Consider the following 25,204-nt stretch of genomic DNA (forward strand, 5'->3'; position numbering starts at 1 on the left):
TCGATTTCTTAAAGGTACTCTCACATGACACTATTTAAAAAATACAAAATACCACTGGCAAGGAAATGAAAATACTGCTCACTTGCACATCAGTTTGTTTATGTTGACATGTCGTGAATCAAGCAATATAAAACTAGAATAACTCCACAAAGGATCGATTAACTTTTTTCTACACCACAAAGTTAATCAAAATGTTATGTTTTAAAAATCCCAGCAATGTTGTTTAGATATAAAGAAAGACTATGGTCGCAAAAACAAAACTGCATGGAGGTACAGAATTTCTGCATAATTGCACTAAATTGACACTTTAAAAAAAATTATGTGCTCAATTTTGACACAATTATACCATAATCGAACAAAAATGAAACCTACAAAGAAGTAGCGCTTGCATTCCATTTACTTACCATGGCTAAAACTCAAAATCATGTTTCCAGACTTCTGCACTTCATCAAACTTTCCAAACAGTGTTTGTAATCTAAAAACAATTCAACTGACATTAATACATATACAGAATAACTCCCAATATTTAATAGAACGCTGAAAATAGTGAAACAGCTATGTAGTTTACAAAAGACAATAGGCCATGTTCTGCTTTGGAAATTTTAAGATTAAATGCAATTGTACAAGTGAACATGTTGAGATAATTGAACTGCAATCCTCCATATATTATGATTTTTTTTTTTAATAAATCACTGAAGCAGCCATTTTCCAATAATTCTTTACAGCATTTATTACATACAAATCCTCGTTGACCATTTTGCTTGCTAGGGAACATTTAAGTCATAATAAATAACGAAACACCCATACAGTCACTCAAGAAATGTTTTGTTTTTTTTATTTCATCTTTTCGACCAATTTACTCTTGCCCAACAAACATATCTGGGATGCTTCATATCTTGCAGAGGCAATGGCAAGAGCAAATAAACAAATTCCAAGGTTTAGACTTTTAAAGCTCGAGGATGTGAGGAATCTTATCCAAATCCAAATAAAAAGATATATTCAGAAACCACAAGGAAAATCACTAAAAGAACCAAAATCAAACCCGTTACTTCACATTTTGTCAACTTAGGCAGTGCACTGCCACCAAGTGTTGTAAATCAACAACTCTACTGAAATTCTCAAAAAAAGGACACATTTCTGATTTGTCAGGAAGATGAGGGGGTTAGCAATAGCGTTTGTGTCTTTTTTTTTAAATAAAAGAGTACCATGGTCAGGGTATAATAAACAAATCTTGCCTCACATGTGGGGAAGTTAGCAAAATGCACTTACGTCAATAAATTGTTGAGCATTTATACTGCAGAAGCTAATCAAAATAACACATCACCACCACTTTATCCCGTGGCCGCATTGCTCCCAGCGCGGATCCGTGCGCAAGTGCATTTTGCGAGCCGGCTAGATCGAAGGAGGAGCCCAAATTGGGAACCATGCTGAGCGGTCTGTGATCTAACCGGCCCGCACCCGTTGGTAGGTTCCATATCCTGCCCAAACGTGGAGAGAAACCGATAACTATCAATTAAGGGCAATCTCGCTTTAACGAGATGGCAGCCCTATCTAACTGTCTCCTGGGATCTAACTGGCTCTCCAGCGAAGGATCAGGCGGGCTCCAATTAACACTCCTTATTAAAAATGGGAACCAAGCGCAATGACTGCTGAGGGGATCGGAGGTGGTGAGTAGCCATCTTAGTTTTCAGCATGCAGCCCAGGGACACTGGAGCTGCCGTCGCAGTGCTGGGAAGACGGGAGGGGGTGGAAGAGGGCTCAGTGCATGCAGGTCCAAGAGGCCAACCCGCAAAATCATGGAGGCCCATAACAGAGGTAACTATAGCGGCTGCCTGTCTGTCCCACGAAACACTTCCAGGACAGAGCCCTGTACATGGGTATATATTGACGGTCACTGTAACTCCCTCTGACTGTGAGCAGTGTCTGGCTGCACCGCTAAAGTCTATTGCTCAGAAGGAATTGGCATTGTTAGTTATGTGAGCACTGCACAGCTCTCAAGTGGCTTTTTGTAGGTAGAGGTGCCAAGTCACGGACAAGTTTTATTGCCTTGCATTCCAATCAAACTTGGAGACCAGTCACTTTGTCTGAACCCTGGAGGCGTCGGCACCACAGAGACAGCAGCCAACAGCCAAACACTCAGGAACTGGGCCTCCCTACCAGGGATTACCCCTCAGCCAGAGGCTGAGTATGTAGATGGGAGGGGATATCTGAGCACGGTCTCCCTAATGTTCCCGGCAAGGGTCTGGGGTCCAAGGGCTCCTGCAGTGGCCAGGGGTGGGTGTGCAGGGTGGGGTCCCCCAGAACAACCGGCTCATTGGATAGCACCCAGAGGGAAGATGGGACACGCAAGTGTGGGGGAGGGTTTGGGGGTCTGAGGGTCCCAGAGTTGAAGCCATAACCGATTGCCGGTCCCTTATCGTCAAATTCCTTACAGATATCACAAGATGGATGGTGTTGTAGACTCCGCAGTGCAGCGGCAACCCTAGCGGTGCTGGCAGCAGTCCAGGTGGCCAGACGCCAAAAAAGGCGGTGGCAGCATCGTCAACACAGGCTCGAGGCTACACACCCTGCAGATCCGTCTGCTCAACAGGTATGAGAGGGATCAAGAGGGGAAGGCCAGCATCGGCCCAAGGTGTACAGACATCGTCGGTAGTTCAAGGAGATGACGGACAGCATCTCCTCAACAAGGGGACGGTGCAGCACGTGTGCCATGTCCTTGTGGACTTGGCACCCTGTGGAGGAGGAGAATACCCACTCCTGGTGGCTGTAACAGTTACCGCAACCCTGTTACGGGTTCATTCCAGGGCTCAAGCGAGGACTTGTGCGGCATATCCCAAACTACAGCCCACAAATGCATCCATGAAGTGGGCTGTAGACCTTGGGTAGGGTGCTCTTTCCAAGAGCCGGTGCAGACGCGATGGGCCGAATGACCTCCTTCTGCACTGTAAATTCTATGAAATACTAAGTCATGGATGCCATGTTTACCCAGATAGCTGATTATATAAACTTCAAGGTGGACCAAGCCAATCAAGACGCCCAGACAGCAGGATTCTCCATCATCGTCGGGATGCCCCAGGTCCAGGGAGTAACTGATGCACACACCGGAGCAACAGGGAGTGCTCTTCATTAACAGGAAGGAGTTCCACTTCTTGAATGTTCAACACGTGTGCGACCACTGCCTCGGGAACTTACATCTGTGTGCACACTTTCCAGGAAGCGTGCACGACAGCTACGTCCTGGCACATTCAAAGGACCACTGCAGGATGATGGGTTAACTCTTGGGGGAATAAGGGTACCTGCTGAGGTCCTGGCTGATGACACCAGTACGGAGGCCAGAGGCCCGATACAATAAGGCCAATTCTTCCATTTGTGCTGTAATTGAACAGTGCATCAGACTTAGAACATAGAACATAGAACAATACAGCGCAGTACAGGCCCTTCGGCCCACGATGTTGCACCGAAACAAAAGCCATCTAACCTACACTATGCCATTATCATCCATATGTTTATCCAATAAACTTTTAAATGCCCTCAATGTTGGCGAGTTCACTACTGTAGCAGGTAGGGCATTCCACGGCCTCACTACTCTTTGCGTAAAGAACCTGCCTCTGACCTCTGTCCTATATCTATTACCCCTCAGTTTAAAGTTATGTCCCCTCGTGCCAGCCATATCCATCCGCGGGAGAAGGCTCTCACTGTCCACCCTATCCAACCCCCTGATCATTTTGTATGCCTCTATTAAGTCTCCTCTTAACCTTCTTCTCTCCAACGAAAACAACCTCAAGTCCGTCAGCCTTTCCTCATAAGATTTTCCCTCCATACCAGGCAACATCCTGGTAAATCTCCTCTGCACCCGCTCCAAAGCCTCCACGTCCTTCCTATAATGCGGTGACCAGAACTGTACGCAATACTCCAAATGCGGCCGGACCAGAGTTCTGTACAGCTGCAACATGACCTCCCGACTCCGGAACTCAATCCCTCTACCAATAAAGGCCAACACTCCATAGGCCTTCTTCACAACCCTATCAACCTGGGTGGCAACTTTCAGGGATCTATGTACATGGACACCTAGATCCCTCTGCTCAGCCACACTTTCAAGAACTTTACCATTAGCCAAATATTCCGCATTCCTGTTATTCCTTCCAAAGTGAATCACCTCACACTTCTCTACATTAAACTCCATTTGCCACCTCTCAGCCCAGCTCTGCAGCTTATCTATATCCCTCTGTAACCTGCTACATCCTTCCACACTATCGACAACACCACCGACTTTAGTATCATCTGCAAATTTACTCACCCACCCTTCTGTGCCTTCCTCTAGGTCATTGATAAAAATGACAAACAGCAACGGCCCCAGAACAGATCCTTGTGGTACTCCACTTGTGACTGTACTCCATTCTGAACATTTCCCATCAACCACCACTCTCTGTCTTCTTTCAGCTAGCCAATTTCTGATCCACATCTCTAAATCACCCTTAATCCCCAGCCTCCGTATTTTTTGCAATAGCCTACCGTGGGGAACCTTATCAAACGCTTTGCTGAAATCCATATACACCACATCAACTGCTCTACCCTCGTCTACCTGTTCAGTCACCTTCTCAAAGAACTCAATAAGGTTTGTGAGGCATGACCTACCCTTCACAAAGCCATGCTGACTATCCCTGATCATATCATTCCTATCTAGATGATTATAAATCTTGTCCCTTATAATCCCCTCCAAGACTTTACCCACTACAGACGTGAGGCTCACCGGTCTATAGTTGCCGGGGTTGTCTCTGCTCCCCTTTTTGAACAAAGGGACCACATTTGCTGTCCTCCAGTCCTCTGGCACTATTCCTGTAGCCAATGATGACATAAAAATCAAAGCCAAAGGTCCAGCAATCTCTTCCCTGGCCTCCCATAGAATCCTAGGATAAATCCCATCAGGTCCCGGGGACTTATCTATTTTCAGCCTGTCCAGAATTGCCAACACCTCTTCCCTACGTACCTCAATGCCATCTATTCTATTAGCCTGGGGCTCAGCATTCTCCTCCACAACATTATCTTTTTCCTGAGTGAATACTGACGAAAAATATTCATTTAGTATCTCGCCTATCTCTTCAGACTCCACACACAATTTCCCATCCCTGTCCTTGACTGGTCCTACTCTTTCCCTAGTCATTCGCTTATTCCTGACATACCTATAGAAAGCTTTTGGGTTTTCCTTGATCCTTCCTGCCAAATACTTCTCATGTCCCCTCCTTGCTCGTCTTAGCTCTCTCTTTAGATCCTTCCTCGCTACCTTGTAACTATCCATCGCCCCAACCGAAACTTCACACTTCATCTTCACATAGGCCTCCTTCTTCCTCTTAACAAGAGATTCCACTTCCCTGGTACACCACGGTTCCCTCACTCGACGCCTTCCTCCCTGTCTGACCGGTACATACTTATCAAGAACACGCAGTAGCTGATCCTTGAACAAGCCCCACTTATCCAGTGTGCCCAACACTTGCAGCCTACTTCTCCACCTTATCCCCCCCAAGTCACGTCTAATGGCATCATAATTGCCCTTCCCCCAGCTATAACTCTTGCCCTGCGGTGTATACTTATCCCTTTCCATCATTAACGTAAACGTCACCGAATTGTGGTCACTGTCCCCAAAGTGCTCTCCTACCTCCAAATCCAACACCTGGCCTGGTTCATTACCCAAAACCAAATCCAACGTGGCCTCGCCTCTTGTTGGCCTGTCAACATATTGTTTCAGGAAACCCTCCTGCACACACTGTACAAAAAACGACCCATCTATTGTACTCGAACTATATCTTTTCCAGTCAATATTTGGAAAGTTAAAGTCTCCCATAATAACCACCCTGTTACTTTCGCTCATATCCAGAATCATCTTCGCCATCCTTTCCTCTACATCCCTAGAACTATTAGGAGGCCTATAAAAAACTCCCAACAGGGTGACCTCTCCTTTCCTGTTTCTAACTTCAGCCAATACTACCTCGGAAGAAGAGTCCCCATCTAGCATCCTCTCCGCCACCGTAATACTGCTCTTGACTAGCAGCGCCACACCTCCCCCTCTTTTGCCTCCTTCTCTGAGCTTACTAAAACACCTAAACCCCGGAACCTGCAACATCCATTCCTGTCCCTGCTCTATCCATGTCTCCGAAATGGCCACAACATCGAAGTCCCAGGTACCAACCCACGCTGCCAGTTCCCCTACCTTGTTTCGTATACTCCTGGCATTGAAGTAGACACACTTCAAACCACCTACCTGAACGCTGGCCCCCTCCTGCGACGTCAAATCTGTGCTCCTGACCTCTATACTCTCATTCTCCCTTACCCTAAAACTACAATCCAGGTTCCCATGCCCCTGCTGCATTAGTTTAAACCCCCCCAAAGAGCACTAACAAATCTCCCCCCCAGGATATTTGTGCCCCTCAGGTTCAGATGTAGACCATCCTGTCTGTAGAGGTCCCACCTTCCCCAGAAAGAGCCCCAGTTATCCAAAAATCTGAAACCCTCCCGCCTGCACCATCCCTGTAGCCACGTGTTTAAATGCTCTCTCTCCCTATTCCTCATCTCACTATCACTTCTCGAAATGCAGTTCTGATGCCTGGGCCGCTCTGGTGGTCCACAGCAGTACACCCCTTACAGGGTCTCCTGCTTTGTGGTAGTCTGCTTTTCCCTCCACAAACTGGCACAATGCTGGAGGGGGAAGGACATGCGCTCTTGTCTGAGGAGAAGAAGGACGCGGACCAGGAGGGGCTGGAGGATGAGTCCATAGAAGACCCTTGGGATCAGGTTAAGAAAGGTGAGCAGGTGGCGGCGAGGGTCCGGCATACCCGGAGGTCCAGGGAGGCCCCATTCTTGTCCACTTCTCATAGGACGAGGCTTTGTCCGTCATCTCATTCCCTCCCTTCTCCCAATCACACCTCTTTGCCCACACCCCTTTGCCCGTTACCCATCCTCCTCCCAAGGTCTGTGTAATCGCTCCAGGATGATGGGTGCTCCAGATCTAGGATTATTGTGCCCACGAGGCAGGGGATGGGGGTGCAGGCCAGCCCACTATGCAGAATAAGTTGACAGAGGCTACACATGTATTAGGTATAGAACGTTTTAATTGTGCACTAACAAAACCCTACCTACTAACGAGAGTGCCCTCCCCTCCTCCCCAGTGCCCATTCAGTGGTCCTCAATCTTGTTAAGCTTCCATACTCTGCTGCTACACATAGATGTGCATCAGAGGTGGAGGAAGTCTGCTGATTCTCACACCCTGTGGCATTTGGTGCCCCTGATGGGCATCGCCTGGAGGGCCTGGGATCGGAAGGCCCTGACGCCTTACCGTTGACACTGACATCGCCATGTCACTCATTTCTGTCCGCTGACCTCGAGATGTACCAGGGCAAGGGGGGGCATCTTGGAGAGCTGAAGGATGCCGTCGTCACCCTGGTGGGAGGCTCCGGGTTGGCCTCCAGTGCTCCCTCCTCCCAGACAGGAACCTGGGGTCTCCCTGGGACGGAGGTGGCCCCTGCGTCATCCGGCACTGCCGGTCCTGGGGCATCCCCATTGTCTGCACCATGGTGTCAACGCCCTCAGCGATGCTCCTCAGTGACTGGGCATACTCTGCAATACCTCAGCAATGCCCACTTGTGCCAGGGACACGTCCCCCAGTGACTGGGACAACCTCCGCAGCACATCGGCAGTATCCACCTGCGCCTGGAACAGGTTATCAAGGCCCTCAGCCATAGCCATCACTGACCGAGCCACGCCTTGGACACCATAGCTCGACGTGGACGTCATGTTGCAGGATTTCCACTGTGGTCGAAATCCTACCAGTGTTAGCCTCGGTGCCATGCATTGCCAGCACCATCTCCTGCACTGGTAGCCTTTGGGACTCTTCCCATCGGCTATGCACTCGCTGGTTTATTGCTGACAATCTCTCCCCTACCTCACGGTTGCACCTGAGCGTCTGAATCAGCTCCAGGATAACCTTGGCCTGAGGCTATCTGGTTGGAACCCAGCTGAGTCCTGGGATCCAGCAGACTTCTAACTGCTGACTCCTTTGGATTTTCCTGCCTCCACTTGATGTGCAACTGTGTGGTGCTCATCAGATTGTGCTCCAGAAGCCTGTCCAGTAATGGCGCCGACACAGGTGTCTGGTGGAGGGTGGGGATAACAGCCATGACGCATCGATGGTGACATCCTCTGAGCTCTCCTCCGAGGTGTACTCTTGGAAGGTGGTGGGGGGCGGCACCCAAATGACCCGGCTCCAGCCAATGGCGGTTTTGCGACAGAAAGGACTTGAAGGACCATTTTTTGCGATATGCACAACTCACTGAACATGTCATCATAGAATTATAGAATGATAGAATTTACAGTGCAGAAGGAGGCCATTTGGGTCATCGAGTCTGCACCAGTCCTTGAAAAGAGCATCCTACCTAAGCCCACGCCTCCACCCCATCTCCGTAACCCAGTAGCCCCAGCTAACACTTTTTGGACAATTTGGCATGGCCAATCCACCTAACCTGCACATCTTTGGACTGTGTTAGGGAACCGGAGCACTGGGAGGAAACCCACCCAGACACAGGGAGAAAGTGAAAACTCGGCACAGGCAGTGACCCAAGCTGGGAATCGAACCTGGGATCCTGGAGCGGTGAAGCAACTGTGCTAACCACTGTGCTGCCAGGCTACCCTAAGTGAAGGGGCAGTGGATTCCCCATCTCTGCAGCGCAGGCCAACTTCACTGTTGGTGACCGCTCTATCCTCGGGCATCCTCACAACCTCCAGGGCCCTTTCCTCATATGTGGTGAGGTCTCTGATGTCGGTCACCCCACCACCCATCTGGACCCTTTCCCGCCACCCATCTGGACCCTTTCCCGCCTATTATGTGCCAACTTTACCTACTGGGACAAAGAGAGGGCATTGTGAGCTGTAACCCTTATTCATCAAGGGGTAGTGGTGGGCGACACGTGTGATCACCGGTGCTGTGCTGGTGGGAGCCAGGGTGTGGGATCATGCTGGGAGGAGGAGGGGTGGCGGGACCAATGCCAGAGGACCAGTGTCAACTTACCCGTGAGGCGAGGGCGGTACGTGACACAGTGGCTAGCACTGGGACTACGGCACTGAGGATCCGGGTTTGAATCCCAACCTTGGGTCGCTGTCCGTGTGGAGTTCACAAATTCTCCCCGTGTCTGTGTGGGCTTCACCCCCACAACCCAAAGATGTGCAGGTTAGGTAAATTGGCCAAGCTAAATTGCCCCTTAATTGGAAAAAGAAATAATTGGGTACTCTATATTTTTTAAAAATCTTACCCATGGAGGTCGTTGGTCTCGATCCAACATTGGACAGCAGTTCTCCTGGTCACGCTGCCCAAACTGGCAGCTGCTGCCACTGCCTTTCAGGCGGCACTAGTGGCCCTGCAGCTGATCCTCCGACCCCCTCGGGGGAACAGGATGTCCCATCTCAACTCCATGGCGTCCAACAGCATGGTGAGGTCATTGTCTCCGAAACATGGAGCAAGTCTCCGTGATACCACGGCTGTGTGCTGTCATGGAGTGTGTTCAGAGGGAGCGGTTTATGTGCTACTCCCCCTTGTTAGCGAGGAGCCTGCAGCGTAGTCCAGATGAATCAGCTGGCAGGACAGCCATTTCCGCCATGAAGCCCATGGGGGATCATTTCAAATCCTAATTGATGTTAAATACCTGACGCAGTCTCGGAGACACTGACCTAACCATGGTGTTGGATGCCATGGAGTTGAGACAATAGCTTCGCAGGGCAGTAACGGAGAGGCAAGAGGGAAAAAAGACTGTCTTGCTAATTGCCCCAAAATATCTATCACCTGTACCATTCTCTATAATATACCACAACAGTTGAATTATTCCATGAAAGGTATGAATGGAACTCCTTAGCTGCTGGCCATTAATTATGAATCTGAATTCACTTGCACTTCAATCAGTAGTAATGAAAGCAATAATAAAGAAAACACCAATTGTATTTAATGCAGAGCAGCAAGACAAATTTGATGAACTATAAATCAAGGCAAAATGGAAACTCAATGCAAAAGATGGGACTTGAGGCAAACTGCATAATTGTTTTCGGACAAATAACCCGAGATGCATGGAAGTGCATGCAGAAATGTCAGGTTGCACATTTAAAAAGATAAATTATCCCTTTTTGTCTGCAGACAATCCTTCTTATATCGCAAATGAATTGAAAGGATTTTTTAAACCAGCTTATAATGAAAAATTAGTGGAACATGTAATTTTGCAGCACGCTTCACTTTGTGGTTCAGAAGGATCTTGTGTAACTATCAACAAATTGAAGGTAAAGAAGCAAATTGAGTGAATCCAGTAAGCATATGCAATTTAGGGCAGAGAGGTCTAGTGATGTGATAAATGTTGATAGAAATGCTGAGGAGAGGCAATGTAAAATAAAGGATAAAATTCTAAAGGAGGTGCAGGAACAGAGACACCTGGGAATGAATACATGCGCACAAATTGTTTAAGATAAGGGGTAGATTGAGAAAGTGGTTTAAAAAAAAAAGGAAGCATGTCAAACATTTATAAAACAGTCTCAACTATAATAATTTTATTGTCACAAGTAGGCTTACTGGAATAGTGTGTCAAATTCTGTGTACTATACTTGGAGAAGGGGCAGAGAAATTCACACTAATGGTTACAACAACGAGGGACTTCAGTTAAGTAAATAATCTGGACAATCGAAGATTGTTCTCCTCAGAAAAGGCCATTTGATAGAGGCGTTCAAAATATTTAGGCAGAGCAGGTAGAAACTGATCCCATTGGCTAAAGGGTCAAGAACCAAAAAGCACCAATTTGAATCAAAACGAGTGACATAAAGAAAATTATTATTACACCAGGTGTTTAGGACTGGAATGCATTCTCTGCAACTATGGTGGAGACAGATTCAATCAGCAAATTTTCATTTGAAAGCGTTAAGCATCTGACTAGAGAAAATTTGCAAGGCTTCAAGGCAAAGTGCAAGGGAGTGGGACTAGCTTTTACTTAGAGCCAGCAGAAACATGGCCACCTTCTGTGATGTAGCCATTCGCTGATTCCATCAATTTCCTGAGAATGAGGGAAAGGCTCGTTATTATACGTGCAAAAAGGTACACAGATTAAATTCCTAGTGTAATTTAGCTAAATTACTTGCCTTTCATCAGGTGGTCTGCTGGTTATGTCAAAGAATCACACCACAAAATGCATGTCTTATTTGCAGAGAGAGAATTGGATAAATATTTGAAGGAGAAGAAATTGCAAGGATATTGGGAGACTAGCGAAGTAATACTAACTGGATTATTCTTCACAAGAGTTGGTGCAGACATGATGAGCCAAACAGCCTCCTGCGTTATATAATTTTATGATTCTAAGATACGACCATGAAGCATTTCAGTTGAAATTATGGAAAAGATTTTATAATTGCTCAATTTAGCCCAATTTGTGTTTTAATTGTAACCTTCTACACTGATCTACTTCAATGCACTACATGTAACTTTAAGGTCATAAGTTTCCTTAAACACATGCAGTTAAGGTTATTTACGACATCACAGTATTTTTCTATCATCAATATCTTTTCAGCTCAAAACCTAGGACACTGATGCCAATGGGCTTCAACTTCACAGCATATCATTTATGCACTTATCTGAACTACCTTGCGAAACAATGTCAATATATTATAATAATGCCTAATGTGTTTCCAACAAGTCAGTTCAACACTTGAATTATTGCAATTTAATCAGCTGTCAACATTTTGCATTATTTTTAAATATATATGCAGCAGCTACTGATTAACTGATGAAACATTTAAGTTTCAGAGCTTTAAATTGTCACCACTTATAGTGCAATGTATTACAAACAGTTTCAGTAAATATCATTGAAGCTCATAAACTGAAGCTTTCAAATGTGTTCAACCTGCACAATATGCAGTCTAAAATGACTGATCATCATTAATTCATTCAAGTAATTTACCGTGCCTGCGGGACTCCCTTTTTGTGGAGGTCAGCTCGCACTTTCTCCCCAACATGACGATAAATTTCCACCATAGCATTCATGGCTGTATCCCTGACCTGTGGAGGTGCAATGGAAATCCTTTACTTTATGTTCAACCAAGAGGAATGGCAGCATAGTGAGGGTGGGTTGAGGTGAAGGAGGTAGGATGGATTGAAAAGGCAGTCAGTGATCAGACATGAATGCAATACGACTCATTAAACTACACAGTGGCATACTTTGAACGATAAATACCAAGCAAGTTACCAGCACACTCATTTAAGTTGTGATATTTATACTGGAGTACAATGGCAATGCGGCAACTGGCCCCAGTCCTCCTTGGTTTGGGCCAGATTTCGTTATTTTTTTTTTAAATGACAAAGCAATCTCTGTTCCAAATGCAACCATTTGCAAAGAACAAAATAGGTTATACAGTAATGTTGGTGAGCTGAAAAGCGAACTAATACTCAATGTCAGGACACACCTACAAAGAGCTGTAGTGAGGTCATGAAAGCCAGCTGCTATATGGAATGTGCTCAGGAGATGCAGTACAATGCCATGAGAAAAAAAAAAACTTGGGTGCCGTCTACAAATCTGGAGATAATACATTTTGTTCCTTCATCTAAATCAATAATATATATTGTGAATAGCTGGGGTCCTAGCACCGATCCAGTGGTACCCCATTGGTCACTGCCTGCCAATTTGAAAAAGACCCATTAATTTCTACTGCTTTCGGTCTGCCAACTAATTTTCTATCCAGCTCGATACACTATCCTAATCCCATGCGCTCTGATTTTACACACCAATCTCTTATGCGGGACTTGCTCAAGGCTTCTGAAAGTCCAAATAAACCATATCCACTGGATCCCCCTCATCGACTCTACCAGTTACATCCTTGAAGAATTCTAGTAGTTTTGTCAAACATCATTTCCCCTTCATAAATCCATGTTAACTCTGTCCGATCCTGCTACTGTTTTCTAGATTCTCTGCGATAAAATCTTTGATAATAGATTCTAGAATTTTCCGACGCCCAGGCTGACTGGTCTGGAATTCCCTGATATTATCAAAACCAGGTTTCAGCAACTGTTGGGAATAAAATAACTCAAGCCATTAATTTGTGGGTGAAGTCATAACATAAAATTCAGATTAGGTTTCTGATTGGACAGCAAAATAAAAATAAAAAATCAGCTTGACTCAGTTTTTTCCCCAGTATCAGATGGTTTTGGGTCCTTAAGACCATAAGACGCGAGAGCAAAATTAGGCCACTCGGCCCATCGAGTCTGCTCCGCCATTCAATCATGACTGATATTTTTCTTATCCCCATTCTCCTGCCTTCTCCCCATATCCCCTGATCCCCTTCTTGATCAGAAACTTATCTATCACTGTCTTAAAGACACTCCGTAATTTGGCCTCTATCTAGCCTTCTGCGGCAAAGAGTTCCACAGATTCACCACCCTCTGGCTGAAGAAATTCCTCCTCATCTCGGTTTTAAAGGATCATCCCTTTAGGCTGAGATGGTGTCCTCTGCTTCTAGTTTTTCCTACAGTGGAACCATCCTCTCCACGTCCACTCTATCCAGGCCTCGCAGTATCCTGTAAGTTTCAATAAGGTCCCCCCTCATCCTTCCAAACTCGAACGAGTACAGACTCAGAGTTCTCAACCATTCCTCATACGACAAGCTCTTCATTCCAGGGATCATTCCGGTGAACCTCCTCTGGACCTTTTCCAAGGCCAGCATATCCTTCCTTAGATGCAGGGCTGAAAACTGCTCACAATACTCAAATGGGGTCTGACCAGAGCCTTATATAGCCTCAGAAGTACATCCCTGGTCTTGTATTCGAGCCCTCTCAACATGAATACTAACACTGTATTTGCCTTCCTAACTGCAGACTTAACCTGCACGTTAACCTTAAGAGAATGGTGAACAAGGACTCCCAAATCCCTTTGTGCTTCTGATTTCCTCAGCATCTTCCCATTTCGAAAAGAGTCTATGCCTCCATTTCTCCTTCCAAAGTGCAAAACCTCACACTTTTCCACATTGTATTCCATCTGCCACTTCTTTGCCCACTCTCCTAGCCTGTTCAAGTCCTTCTGCAGCCCACCTGCTTCCTCAATACTAGCTGCCCCTCTACAGATCTTTGTATCATCTGCAAACTTAGCAACAGTGCCTTCAGTACCTTCTTCCAGATCATTAATGTATATTGTGAAAAGTTGTGGTCCCAGCACAGACCCCTGAGGCACACCACTGGTCACAGGCTGCCATCCTGAAAAAGACCCCTTCATCCCCACTCTCTGCCTTCTGCCAGTCAGCCAATCCTCTACCCATGCCAGGATCTTACCCTTAACACCATGGGCTCTTAACTTATTTAACAGCCTTCTAAGCGCCTTGTCAAAGACCTTCTGGAATTCTAAATAAATCAGGTCCATTGCTTCTCCTTTGTCTAACTTCCTCAAAGAACTATAACAGATTTGTCAGACATGACATCCCCTTGGCGAAGCCGTGCTGACTCAGTCCTATTTCATCATGCACTTCCAACAATTCAGCGATCTCATCTTTAATAATGGACTCTAAAATCTTGCCAATGACCGAAGTCAGGCTAACTGGCCTATAATTTCCCATCTACTGCCTCAGGTCAAGTCCAGTCTGCGGATTGAGCACACTACTGTCAAATCCCAAGTTTCTTTACCCGTCAGTCTGGCCTCAATAAAAGTCGAGATGGATTTGCAGGTACAGCATTAGTTATTTTATTTAGCTTGCAAGCTTTCCTCAATTCTCAGGAGCACAAAGCACATCCTGCTTCGTACACTTCTGGAATCAAGTGAGGCTGTAGAACAAAGGAGTCTGTACTGATACATTCAAATGGCATCAAGTTTCACATACACGATTCCCATAGGTCATCCTATATCCCTCCTGACCTGTTAATATATTCTGATTGGCTCACTTCCAATCCCTTCCTCTGGCCCCTATTACCCAGCATCCTTTTCTCCTCCTTTGGTGGACACACCTCTTCCTTGCTTTGCCATGCGGTCTGAAATCCTTTGTCTGTGAACTCACCAGAATTAGACTGGCCTACCTCTACATTACATTAACTAATATCTCTAAAGTAACTATTTTATATCACATTTGTCACTACCGAGGTTGACGCTTCATTGCAGCACTTTAAGATTGGGCATTAAACAGAAGTCTCGTGGTCAAGTGGACGTAATAGACCACAATTTCAGAGGAGAACAGAGAGTTCTCCCGGCGTCCAGGCCACGAGGTCGGTGGCGGCATCTAGAGTCCCTGGAAACAGAGGCTGACATCCGTCAGCCTTGTTAAGTCTTCAGATGACTCAAGAGCCCAATTCTGTATCCATAATTTCTTCTGCAGGGGGGCATGCTGTTGCATGAGGAAGTAGAATTCACAGTGCCTGATTGGTTTCCCTCTCCGTTCTCTGCCACAAGGCTTTCCTCTCCTTTCTCTACCATAACCATTCTGCCTTGCTCTGAAGTCACTGAGCATTGAAACGGCTTAGAAACATACATAGAAAATAGGAAGAGGTCATTCGGCTATTCAGCCCTTCCGAGCTGCTCCGCAATTCATTCTGATCATGACTGATCATCAAGTTCAATACCCTAATCCCGCCTTCCCCCATATCACTTTAGCCGCAAGAGCTATATCTAATTCCTTCTTGAAATTACACAACATTGTGGCCTCAAATACTTTTTGTGGTAGTGCATTCCACAGATTCATCATTCTCTGGGTGAAGAAATTTCTCCTCACCTCAGTCCTAAAAGATTTAAGCCTTATTCTCAAACTATGACTCCTAAGTCTGAACTCCCCCACCATCAGGAACATTCTTTCTGATGTACCATGTCTAATCCTGTTAGAATTTTGTAAGTTTCTACGAGATCCCCTCTCACTCTTCTGAACTCCAATGAATATAATCCTTAACCGACTTGGTCTCTCTTCATATGTCATTATCACCAATGCAGGAATAAACATGGTAAACCTTCGCTGCACTCCCTCTACAGCTAGAACATCCTTCTTTAGATAAGGACACCAAAATGCACATAATGCTCGGGTGTGGTCTCACCAACGCCATAATGTAGTAAAACAGCCTTATTCCTATACTAAAATCCTCTCGCTATGAAGGCTTGTGCCTTGATGGACCAGGTGGAGCCAAGCTGAGCTGTCCGCAACCTTCTCCTACTAATCAGTGGTATTAATACTTCCATGCTTCACAGCGGCCTTGAATATCTCCTTATACCTTTTCCTCCGGCCGCCCTTAGAGCATTAACCAACAGAGAGCTAGGAGAAGAGAACCAGCCGAGGGAAGTGGTTCCCGGATATCCTGACGCAATGGCTCGTCCATCAAAATTAGTTCCCCAAAAGCTGGGATCAGTGCTGGTAGACATAGGTTCATGGAGGATGCAACTGTTGGGCCAGTGGTCCTCCCATTTGATCCCAGGATTTGATTCGAGCACTGCTGATGGAAGTGCTCAAGGATCTTAACATGGCATTGATCTACAGTCCAGGTTTCACTATAGTGGATAATGTGTGGAAGGTGGTCAACGCAATGGCCTAATAAACCAGGACCCCTGTTGACTTCCAATGGTCCTATTGTCAAAGGCACGTTGGCGCAGCATGAAGGAGGCAGCACTGGCAAATTGACTCAGCGCTGGACTTCCTCATAGATGTCAGCCCCTTGGGAGAGGTAGCTGCCACGATATGGGAAGTGCTGCACAGGGAGAGAATGACAGAGCTCAGGGCAGTGATAGGCAACCTAGGCTATTGAGTGAGCTGCATTAGTGGCCCTTCTTCATCTCAGTGGGCCACAAGATTGAAATCAGACTTGTTCACTGACCATTAACCAATGAATAAGTTTACATACATTTAATATACAAATATGTGAATGTTTCATAATGAGTTATAGAAAATGCTTAATCATTTATATATTGATGTAACTATCAACTTCAAATGTAAAAACGAAAATAAATATTTACATTTTTGGACGCAGAATACACAACTTTCACAATCAATGTTGTGTGCAATCAGCATACAAGTCACTTGCCCTTGCTTTAGCTGCACATTACATCAATCATGGTGGTAGGAAAAAAATCCACACGGATGGAATCATCAGAATGTAGCAACCCTGCATGTGGACCCCGGTGAATAAAATGTCTCGTGGGTCGCATCCAGAACCCTGATGAGCCATAGTTTTTCCACCAATGGCTGAGGGCCTTGAAAGCCTAAAGCACAGCTGCCAATGGTGGAATGATAAAATTGGGTTGGCTTACAAGCTGCACATCACCACAGATGATTCTGATGATTCCATACAGTATAACAAATGCATTTCAAGCAAAATAAATTTTCCCCATCTTTCACGGTCAGTATCTTATGACATTCATTGCAGAATGCAAAACAGACCAAGTTGCTGAGCTTTCCTAAATTGTATGTCCATTTGCATTAGACTAGACTACTCCAGACTTACTCCATGAAATAAATCCATTTGAAGAAACATGATCATTAGCAAAATGTCTTTGAGCAGTTGGCATTGGTACACTTTAATTATTGGTTGAGGATATAATTTAGAATTAATGGCGCCATTATTGTGCCACAATTTCAATGTATATAATACCATGTTATCACAGCACTTACAGCTCACCTGCGTGGTACAAACATAGAACCTCCAATAGTGTGCTATCAGTACCCAATTCAACTTCACATTCTTTATGCACAAAACAGAGCACTATTTTTAACACAAGATTGGCGTCAGCATAAAAGTGCAGTTGCAAGCAAATCATCTTCTAGAGGGCGTCAAAAAGGTGTATCGGAAATTGTTACAAATGAATTACACAACTTTATTATATTGCCGATTTGTGTCACCGTATCCAATTTTGTTTGGTGTGGTGAACTATTGAGAAATCATAAACATACCTGGCTATTTGGATCCCCGAATAGGTTGCATATGTGTGGCACTATTTTGCTTAATGTTAATGGTTGTGGTCCATAACTGCAATAAAAAGTTGACTTAATTGCACTGCAATATGAGGAACAAAAATTACACATTGCACATTACCTCTGTTCCAATCCATTTTATTATGGATTCTGCTACAGAGACAACACAATCCAAGTAGGTAAAGCTGACATCCATTTTAACCAAAAGTATTTTAAACATATGCATTTAAAAGAAACTTGAATTTACATCAGTAATTATGAACTTACCTATTCACCAAAATTTCTCAAATTAAACTAAACTTATTTTTTAAAAACTTGTCAGTGGGAGAACATTTTGATGTCAGTGACCATAACTCAATAAGGTTTAGGCTAGTTATGGAAAAAGACAAAGACAGACTGAAAATAATGGTTCTGAATTGGGGGAAGGCCGATTTTAATATGATAAGGCGGCATCTGGCCAAAGTGGACTGGGAGCAGCTACTTGCAGTAAAATACACATCAGAGCAGTGGGAGTCATTCAAAAAGGAAGCAGACAGTGCACAACGTGTTCCCATAAAGGTAAAGGGTGGGACCAAAAATGTATGGAGAGCCCTGGATGTCAAGGGAGGTTTATGGCAGATACAGAACAGCAGGCTCAAAACAGTGGATGCCCTAGAGCTCAAAACTTAGTGGAATATAGGAAGTGCAGGGACTTGCTCAAAAAAGAAATTATAAGAAAAAGAGGGCATGGGACTTCCGGGTGCGGCAATGACCAGCTGAGTCGCACGTTTCGGCATCTCCCGTTGGAACAGACTTTTGGGCTCTTAATAGGAGCCCCAACGGCAATTTAAACGGCCAAAAACACTGCGGTAAACCAGAAGGGAATCCCACCGGACACGCATGGAAAAGGGAGAGGATAGCGGCCGGATTACGGAGGAACCTCTGGAGCAGCGGCAAGGAAGGGAAGCTCAAAGCGTCGGAAGGTGGCCGTTTGTTATGGGGCCCGGAGCAACAGGAGTTCCTGCGGCGCTGTGTTGAAGAGCTGAAGAAGGAGTTGAAGAAGGAAGTGTTGGCCCCGATATTACAGGCGATTGAAGGGCTAAAGGAGGAGCAGAGGACCCAAGAGCTGGAGCTTCGGGTCGTAAAGGTAAAGACTGCTGAAAACGAGAATGAAATACAGGGCCTGGTGGTGAAGGCAGAAAAGCACGAGGCACAGCACAAAAGGTGTGTGGAGAGGTTGGAAGCACTGGAGAATAACTCGAGGAGGAAGAATTTAAGAATCCTGGGTCTTCCCGAAGGCGCAGAAGGGGCAGACGTCGGGACATATGTGAGCACGATGCTTCACTCGCTAATGGGATCGGAGGCCCCGACGGGCCCTTTGGAGGTGGAGGGAGCCTATCGAGTTCTGGCACGAAGACCAAAGGCTGGAGAAATACCTCGAGCTATAGTGGTGAGGTTTCTCCGCTACAATGACAGAGAGACGGTCCTCAGATGGGCGAAGAAAACTCGGAGCTGTAGGTGGGAGAACGCGGTGATCTGCGTGTACCAGGATTGGAGTGCGGAGGTGGCGAGAAGGAGGGCAGGTTTCAATCGGGCTAAGGCGGTGCTTCACAAAAAGAAGGTTCAATTTGGAATGTTGCAACCGGCAAGACTGTGGGTCACACACCAAGGGAAGCACCACTACTTTGAGACGGCAGAAGAGGCATGGACATTCATTGTGGACGAGAAGATGGAATAGTCTGGCGAGAGAAAGAGCTTCTGGGACAAAGTGGTGGGGTGATTATGTGGGGCGAGGAAGGGAAAGGGGGGGGGGGGGGGTAGAGGATTTTTCAATTTGCTAATTCTGTGATCCTGTAACTTTTCTCTCTTCCCCATGTTTTTTGGGGGGGGGGGTATGAGGAACTGTGGGCGGCGGTGGGACGGAAAGGGGAAGGAGAAGGGAAATGCGCCTTAGGGGTGGGACCACGTGGGAAACGCGGGCTTTGTTCCCGCGCTATGGTAATTGTGGCGGGAACGGGGACGCAGGAAGGAGGGGGCCTCGCACAGTGGGGGCCGAGGACAAGGGGGGAAGCCGAGGTCAGCCAGAGTTCGCTGACTTCTGGGAGCAACATGGGGGGGTGCAATTACGCTAGAGGGGGATCTAGCGGAGAGGGGGGAGGTTAACTGGGTTGCTGCTGGTAAGGAGAAGGGGGAGCTGTTATGGGATGGGGTGGTCGAGGCGGGAGGGCACCGTCGGTGGGATATACGGGTACGTGGGAACCGGGTGAGGAGCTGGGTTAAAAAAGGGGATGGCTAGTCGACAAGGGGGGGGGAGGGGTAAAGAGCGCCCCAACCCGGCTGATCACGTGGAGCATGAGAGGGCTGAACGGGCCGATTAAAAGGGCACGGGTACTCGCACACCTAAAGACATTAAAGGCAGATGTGGTTGTGTTGCAGGAGATGCACCTGAAACTGATAGACCAGGTCAGACTACGTAAAGGATGGGTGGGGCAGGTGTTTCATTCGGGTTTAGATGCGAAGAATAGGGGGGTGGCTATCTTAGTGGGGAAACGGGTACTGTTTGAGGCAAAGACCATAGTGGCGGAGGGTAAAGAAAGGGAGCGATTGTTGAAAGAACTTCTGAGGGTGGACAGGCAATATGCAGAGGCACCGGAGGAGGGACTGTACAGGAAAAGACAAAGGTTGCATGTGGAATTTGACCTGCTAACCACGGGTAAGGCAGAGGCACAGTGGAGGAGGGCACAGGGTGTACAGTATGAGTATGGAGAGAAGGCGAGTCGGCTACTGGCCCACCAATTGAGGAAGCGGGGAGCAGCGAGGGAGATAGGTGGGGTGAGAGATGAGGAGGGAGAGATGGAACAGGGAGCGGAGAGAGTGAACGGGGTGTTCAAGGCATTCTATGAGAGGTTATATAAGGCTCAGCCCTCGGAAGGGAAGGAGGGAATGATGTGTTTCCTGGATTTTACGAGGCAAGTTTTTTACGCAGAGGGTAGTGGGTGCCTGGAACTCGCTACCGGAGGAGGTAGTGGAAGCAGGGACGATAGGGACATTTAAGGGGCATCTTGACAAATATATGAATAGGATGGGAATAGAAGGATACGGACCCAGGAAGTGTAGAAGATTGTAGTTTAGTCGGGCAGCATGGTCGGCACGGGCTTGGAGGGCCGAAGGGCCTGTTCCTGTGCTGTACATTTCTTTGTTCTTTGTTTGTTTGGATCAGCTGGAATTCCCGAAGGTGGAGGAGCAGGAGAGAGCAGGACTGGGAGCACAGATTGAGATGGAGGAGGTGGTAAAAGGGATTGGGAGCATGCAGGCGGGGAAGGCCCCGGGACCGGACGGATTCCCGGTGGAATTTTTTCGGAAATATATGGACCTACTGGCCCCGCTTTTGACGAGAACCTTTAATGAGGCCAGGGAAAGGGGGAAGTTGCCCCCGACTATGTCGGAGGCGACGATATCGCTCCTTTTGAAGAAGGAAAAAGACCCGCTGCAGTGTGGGTCCTACAGGCCCATTTCCCTTTTAAACGTAGATGCTAAGCTCCTGGCCAAGGTGATGGCGACGAGGATAGAGGACTGTGTCCCGGGGGGGGGGGGTCCACGAGGATCAAACTGGGTTCGTCAAGGGGAGACAGCTGAACACGAACATACGGAGGCTGCTAGGGGTGATGATGATGCCCTCACCAGAGGGGGAGGCAGAGATAGTGGTGGCGATGGACGCCGAGAAAGCATTCGACAGAGTGGAGTGGGACTATCTGTGGGAAGTGCTGAGGAGATTTGGTTTTGGAGAAGGGTTTATTGGATGGGTACAGCTGCTGTATAGGGCCCCGGTGGCGAGTGTGGTCACGAACAGGCAGAGGTCTGACTACTTCAGTCTTTATAGAGGGACGAGGCAGGGGTGTCCCCTGTCTCCGCTACTGTTTGCATTGGCGATTGAGCCCCTGGCCATAGCACTGAGGGGCTCCAGGAAGTGGAGGGGAGTACTCAGGGGAGGAGAAGAACACCGGGTATCATTGTATGCAGATGATTTATTGCTGTATGTTGCGGACCCAGTGGAGGGGATGCCTGAGATAATGCAGACACTCAGGGAGTTTGGGGAATTTTCGGGGTACAAATTGAATATGGGGAAGAGTGAGTTGTTTGTGGTGCATCCGGGGGAGCAGAGCAGGGGAATAGATGATTTACCGCTGAGGAAGGTAACAAGAGATTTCCGGTACTTAGGGATTCAGATAGCCAGGAGTTGAGGAACCTTACATAGGCTTAATTTAACACGATTGGTGGAACAGATGGAGGAGGATTTTAAGAGATGGGACATGGTGCCCCTGTCACTAGTGGGTAGGGTGCAGGCGGTCAAAATGGTAGTCCTCCCGAGATTCCTTTTTGTGTTTCAGTGCCTTCCGGTGATGGTCACGAAGGCTTTTTTTAAGAAAATCGAGAAAAGTGTCATGAGTTTTGTGTGGGCTGGGAAGACCCCGAGAGTGAGGAGGGGGTTCTTGCAGCGTAGCAGGGATAGGGGGGGACTAGCACTACCGAGCCTAAGTGAATACTACTGGGCCGCCAATATCTCAATGGTGTGTGAGTGGATGGGAGAAGGGGAGGGAGCGGCGTGGAAGAGATTGGAGATGGCGTCCTGCAAAGGAACCAGCCTACAAGCACCGGCAACGGCGCCGTTGCCGTTCTCCCCGAAGAAATACACCACAAGTCCAGTGGTGGTGGCAACACTGAAAATTTGGGGGCAGTGGAGACGGCATAGGGGAAGGACGGGAGCCTCGGTGCAGTCCCCGATAAGAAATAATCATAGGTTTGTCCCGGGGAGAATAGATGGGGGATTTGAAGTATGGCAGAGAGCTGGGATTGTGCAACTGAGAGATCTGTTCATAGATGGGACGTTTGCGAGTCTGGGAGCGCTGACGGAGAAATATGGGTTGCCCCAAGGGAATGCATTTCGGTACATGCAACTGAGGACTTTTGCGAGGCAACAGGTGAGGGAATTCCCGCAGCTCCCGACGCAGGAGATTCAAGATAGAGTGATCTCAGGGACATGGGTGGGGAATGGTAGGGTGTCAGATATATACAGGGAAATGAGGGACGAGGGGGAGATCATTGTGGATGAGCTGAAGGTAAAATGGGAAGAGGAGCTGGGGGAAGAGATTGAGGAGGGGCTGTGGGCTGATGCCCTACGTAGGTTAACTCGTCGTCCTCGTGCGCCAGGCTAAGCCTGATACAATTCAAGGTTTTGCACAGGGCGCATATGACCGGAGCAAGGCTCAGGAAATTTTTCGGGGTAGAGGATAGGTGTGGGAGATGCTCGAGAAGCCCAGCAAACCACACCCACATGTTTTGGTCATGCCCAGCACTGCAGGGGTTCTGGGTGGGGGTGGCAAAGGTGCTTTCGAAGGTGGTGGGGGTCCGGGTCGAGCCAGGCTGGGGGTTGGCTATATTAGGGGTTGCAGAAGAGCCGGGAGTGCAGGAGGCGAAAGAGGCTGATGTTTTGGCCTTTGCGTACCTAGTAGCCCGTCGAAGGATATTGCTTATGTGGAAGGAAGCCAAACCCCCGGGCGTGGAGACCTGGATAAATGACATGGCAGGGTTTATAAAACTAGAACGGATAAAGTTTGCACTAAGGGGTTCGGCTCAAGGGTTCACCAGGCGGTGGCAACCGTTCATGGACTACCTCGCAGAACGATAAAGGAAATGGGAAGGTGACAGCAGCAACCCGGGGGGGGGGGGGGGGGGGTTTGTATAGATATTTGTACTTGGTTATGTATATTCGATTGTTTGATTTTATTATCTGGAGAGTTATTATTTTTGTTATGGCAGCTGCCATTTAATTTATATATTATTTATTTACTTGTTAAAACGGTCACTGTTATTTATATTGTTTTATTGTTGTAAAAAGGGAAAACCTTTGTACTGTTTTGTTTGGCCGAAAAATTTGAATAAAATATATTTTTTTTAAAAAGAAAAAGAGGGCATGAAAAAACAATGACGGGCAAAATAAAGGAAAATCCCACGGTGTTTTATTGAATATTGAGGGAAAGAGGGTAACCAGGGAAAGAGTTGGGCATCTGGTGTTCACTATTGGGAAGGATGATATAGGTATAGAAATCATGGAGGGGGAAACAGTGATATAATTGAAAAAGATTAGCATTGAAAGTGAGGAGGTATTCGAGGTTCTAACAGGCTTAAAAGTGGGTAAATCCCCCGAACCAGATGACATGGACCCCGACTGCTTTGTGAGTTAAGGGAGGAGATTGCAGGCACTCAGACAGTAATTTTCAAATCCTCTCTGGCTACAGGGGAGGTGCCAAAGGACAGGAGGACAGCTAATATGGTACCATTATTCAAGATGGGAAGTAGGGATAAACCAGGTAACTACAGGCCAGTGTCTAACATCAGTGATAGGGAAATTATTGGAAAACATTCTGAGGGACAGAATTAATCTCCACTTTGACAGACAAGGCTTAATCAAGGATATTCAGCATGGCATTCTGAGGGGGAGATCATATCTAACAAATTTAACTGAAATTTTCAAGGATATTACTAGGTGTGTAGATGCGGGTAGTGCAGTTGATGTTGTCTCCATGGACTTCAGTTATTGACTAGATGCTTCATGGGAGACTTATCAAGATGGTAAGAGCCAATGGGATCCAGGGCATTTTGACAAATTGGCTCAGTGGCAGAAGGCAGACGATGATGGTCAAAGATTTTTTTGTGACTAGATCCCTGAAGGCAGCGGGAGTGGTAGATAAGGTGTTAAAGAAGGCACATGGATATTTGCCTTTCTTAGCCGAGGCACAGAATGCAAAAGAAGGGAGGTAATGATAGAGCTGTATAAAACACTCATTAGGCCACAGCTAGAGTAGATTGTGTAGTTCCTGGTCGTCACACTACAGGAAAGATGTGATTGCACTGGAAAGGATGTAGAGGAGATTCACCAGTATGCTGCCTGGACTGAAGCATTTCAGCTATGAAGAGAGGCTGGTTAGGCTGGGAGGAGAGGAGACCAGATTGAAGTGCACAAAATCATGACGGACATAGATAGGGAAAAACCTTTCTCCTAGGTAGAGAAGGCAATAACCAGGGGCATGGATTTAAAGGGGATTTGAGAAAAAAATGTCTTCACTCAGAGGGCGGTGAGATTCTAGACCTCACTGCCTGAAAGGGTGGAGGAAACGAAATACTACAACATGTACGCTCGAAACACCATAGCACACAAGGCTATTGACCAAGTGCTGAAAAATGGGATGAGAATCGATCGGTGTTTGATGGCCGGTGCAGGCATGATGAGCTGAAGGGC

The 25,204-nt window shown here is 46.9% G+C and overlaps 1 protein-coding gene across 25 annotated transcripts in view; it reads right to left on the reverse strand.

Annotated features, from left to right (window-relative positions):
* The window catches only part of clasp2 (cytoplasmic linker associated protein 2), a 666,501-nt gene that overhangs the window by 526,412 nt on the left and 114,885 nt on the right, over nucleotides 1-25,204 (reverse strand). For all 25 annotated transcript variants that reach the window (XM_072467277.1, XM_072467285.1, XM_072467284.1 and 22 more), the window contains exons 5-7: nucleotides 17,908-17,983; nucleotides 11,970-12,067; nucleotides 405-475 (exon numbers count right to left, since the gene is read on the reverse strand). In XM_072467277.1, the coding sequence (XP_072323378.1) occupies nucleotides 405-475; nucleotides 11,970-12,067; nucleotides 17,908-17,983 (245 nt within the window). The remainder of the gene's footprint in view (nucleotides 1-404; nucleotides 476-11,969; nucleotides 12,068-17,907; nucleotides 17,984-25,204) is intronic.

This window comes from Scyliorhinus torazame, chromosome 11 (assembly GCF_047496885.1).
Source record: "Scyliorhinus torazame isolate Kashiwa2021f chromosome 11, sScyTor2.1, whole genome shotgun sequence".
NCBI classification, from domain to species: Eukaryota; Metazoa; Chordata; class Chondrichthyes; order Carcharhiniformes; family Scyliorhinidae; genus Scyliorhinus; species Scyliorhinus torazame.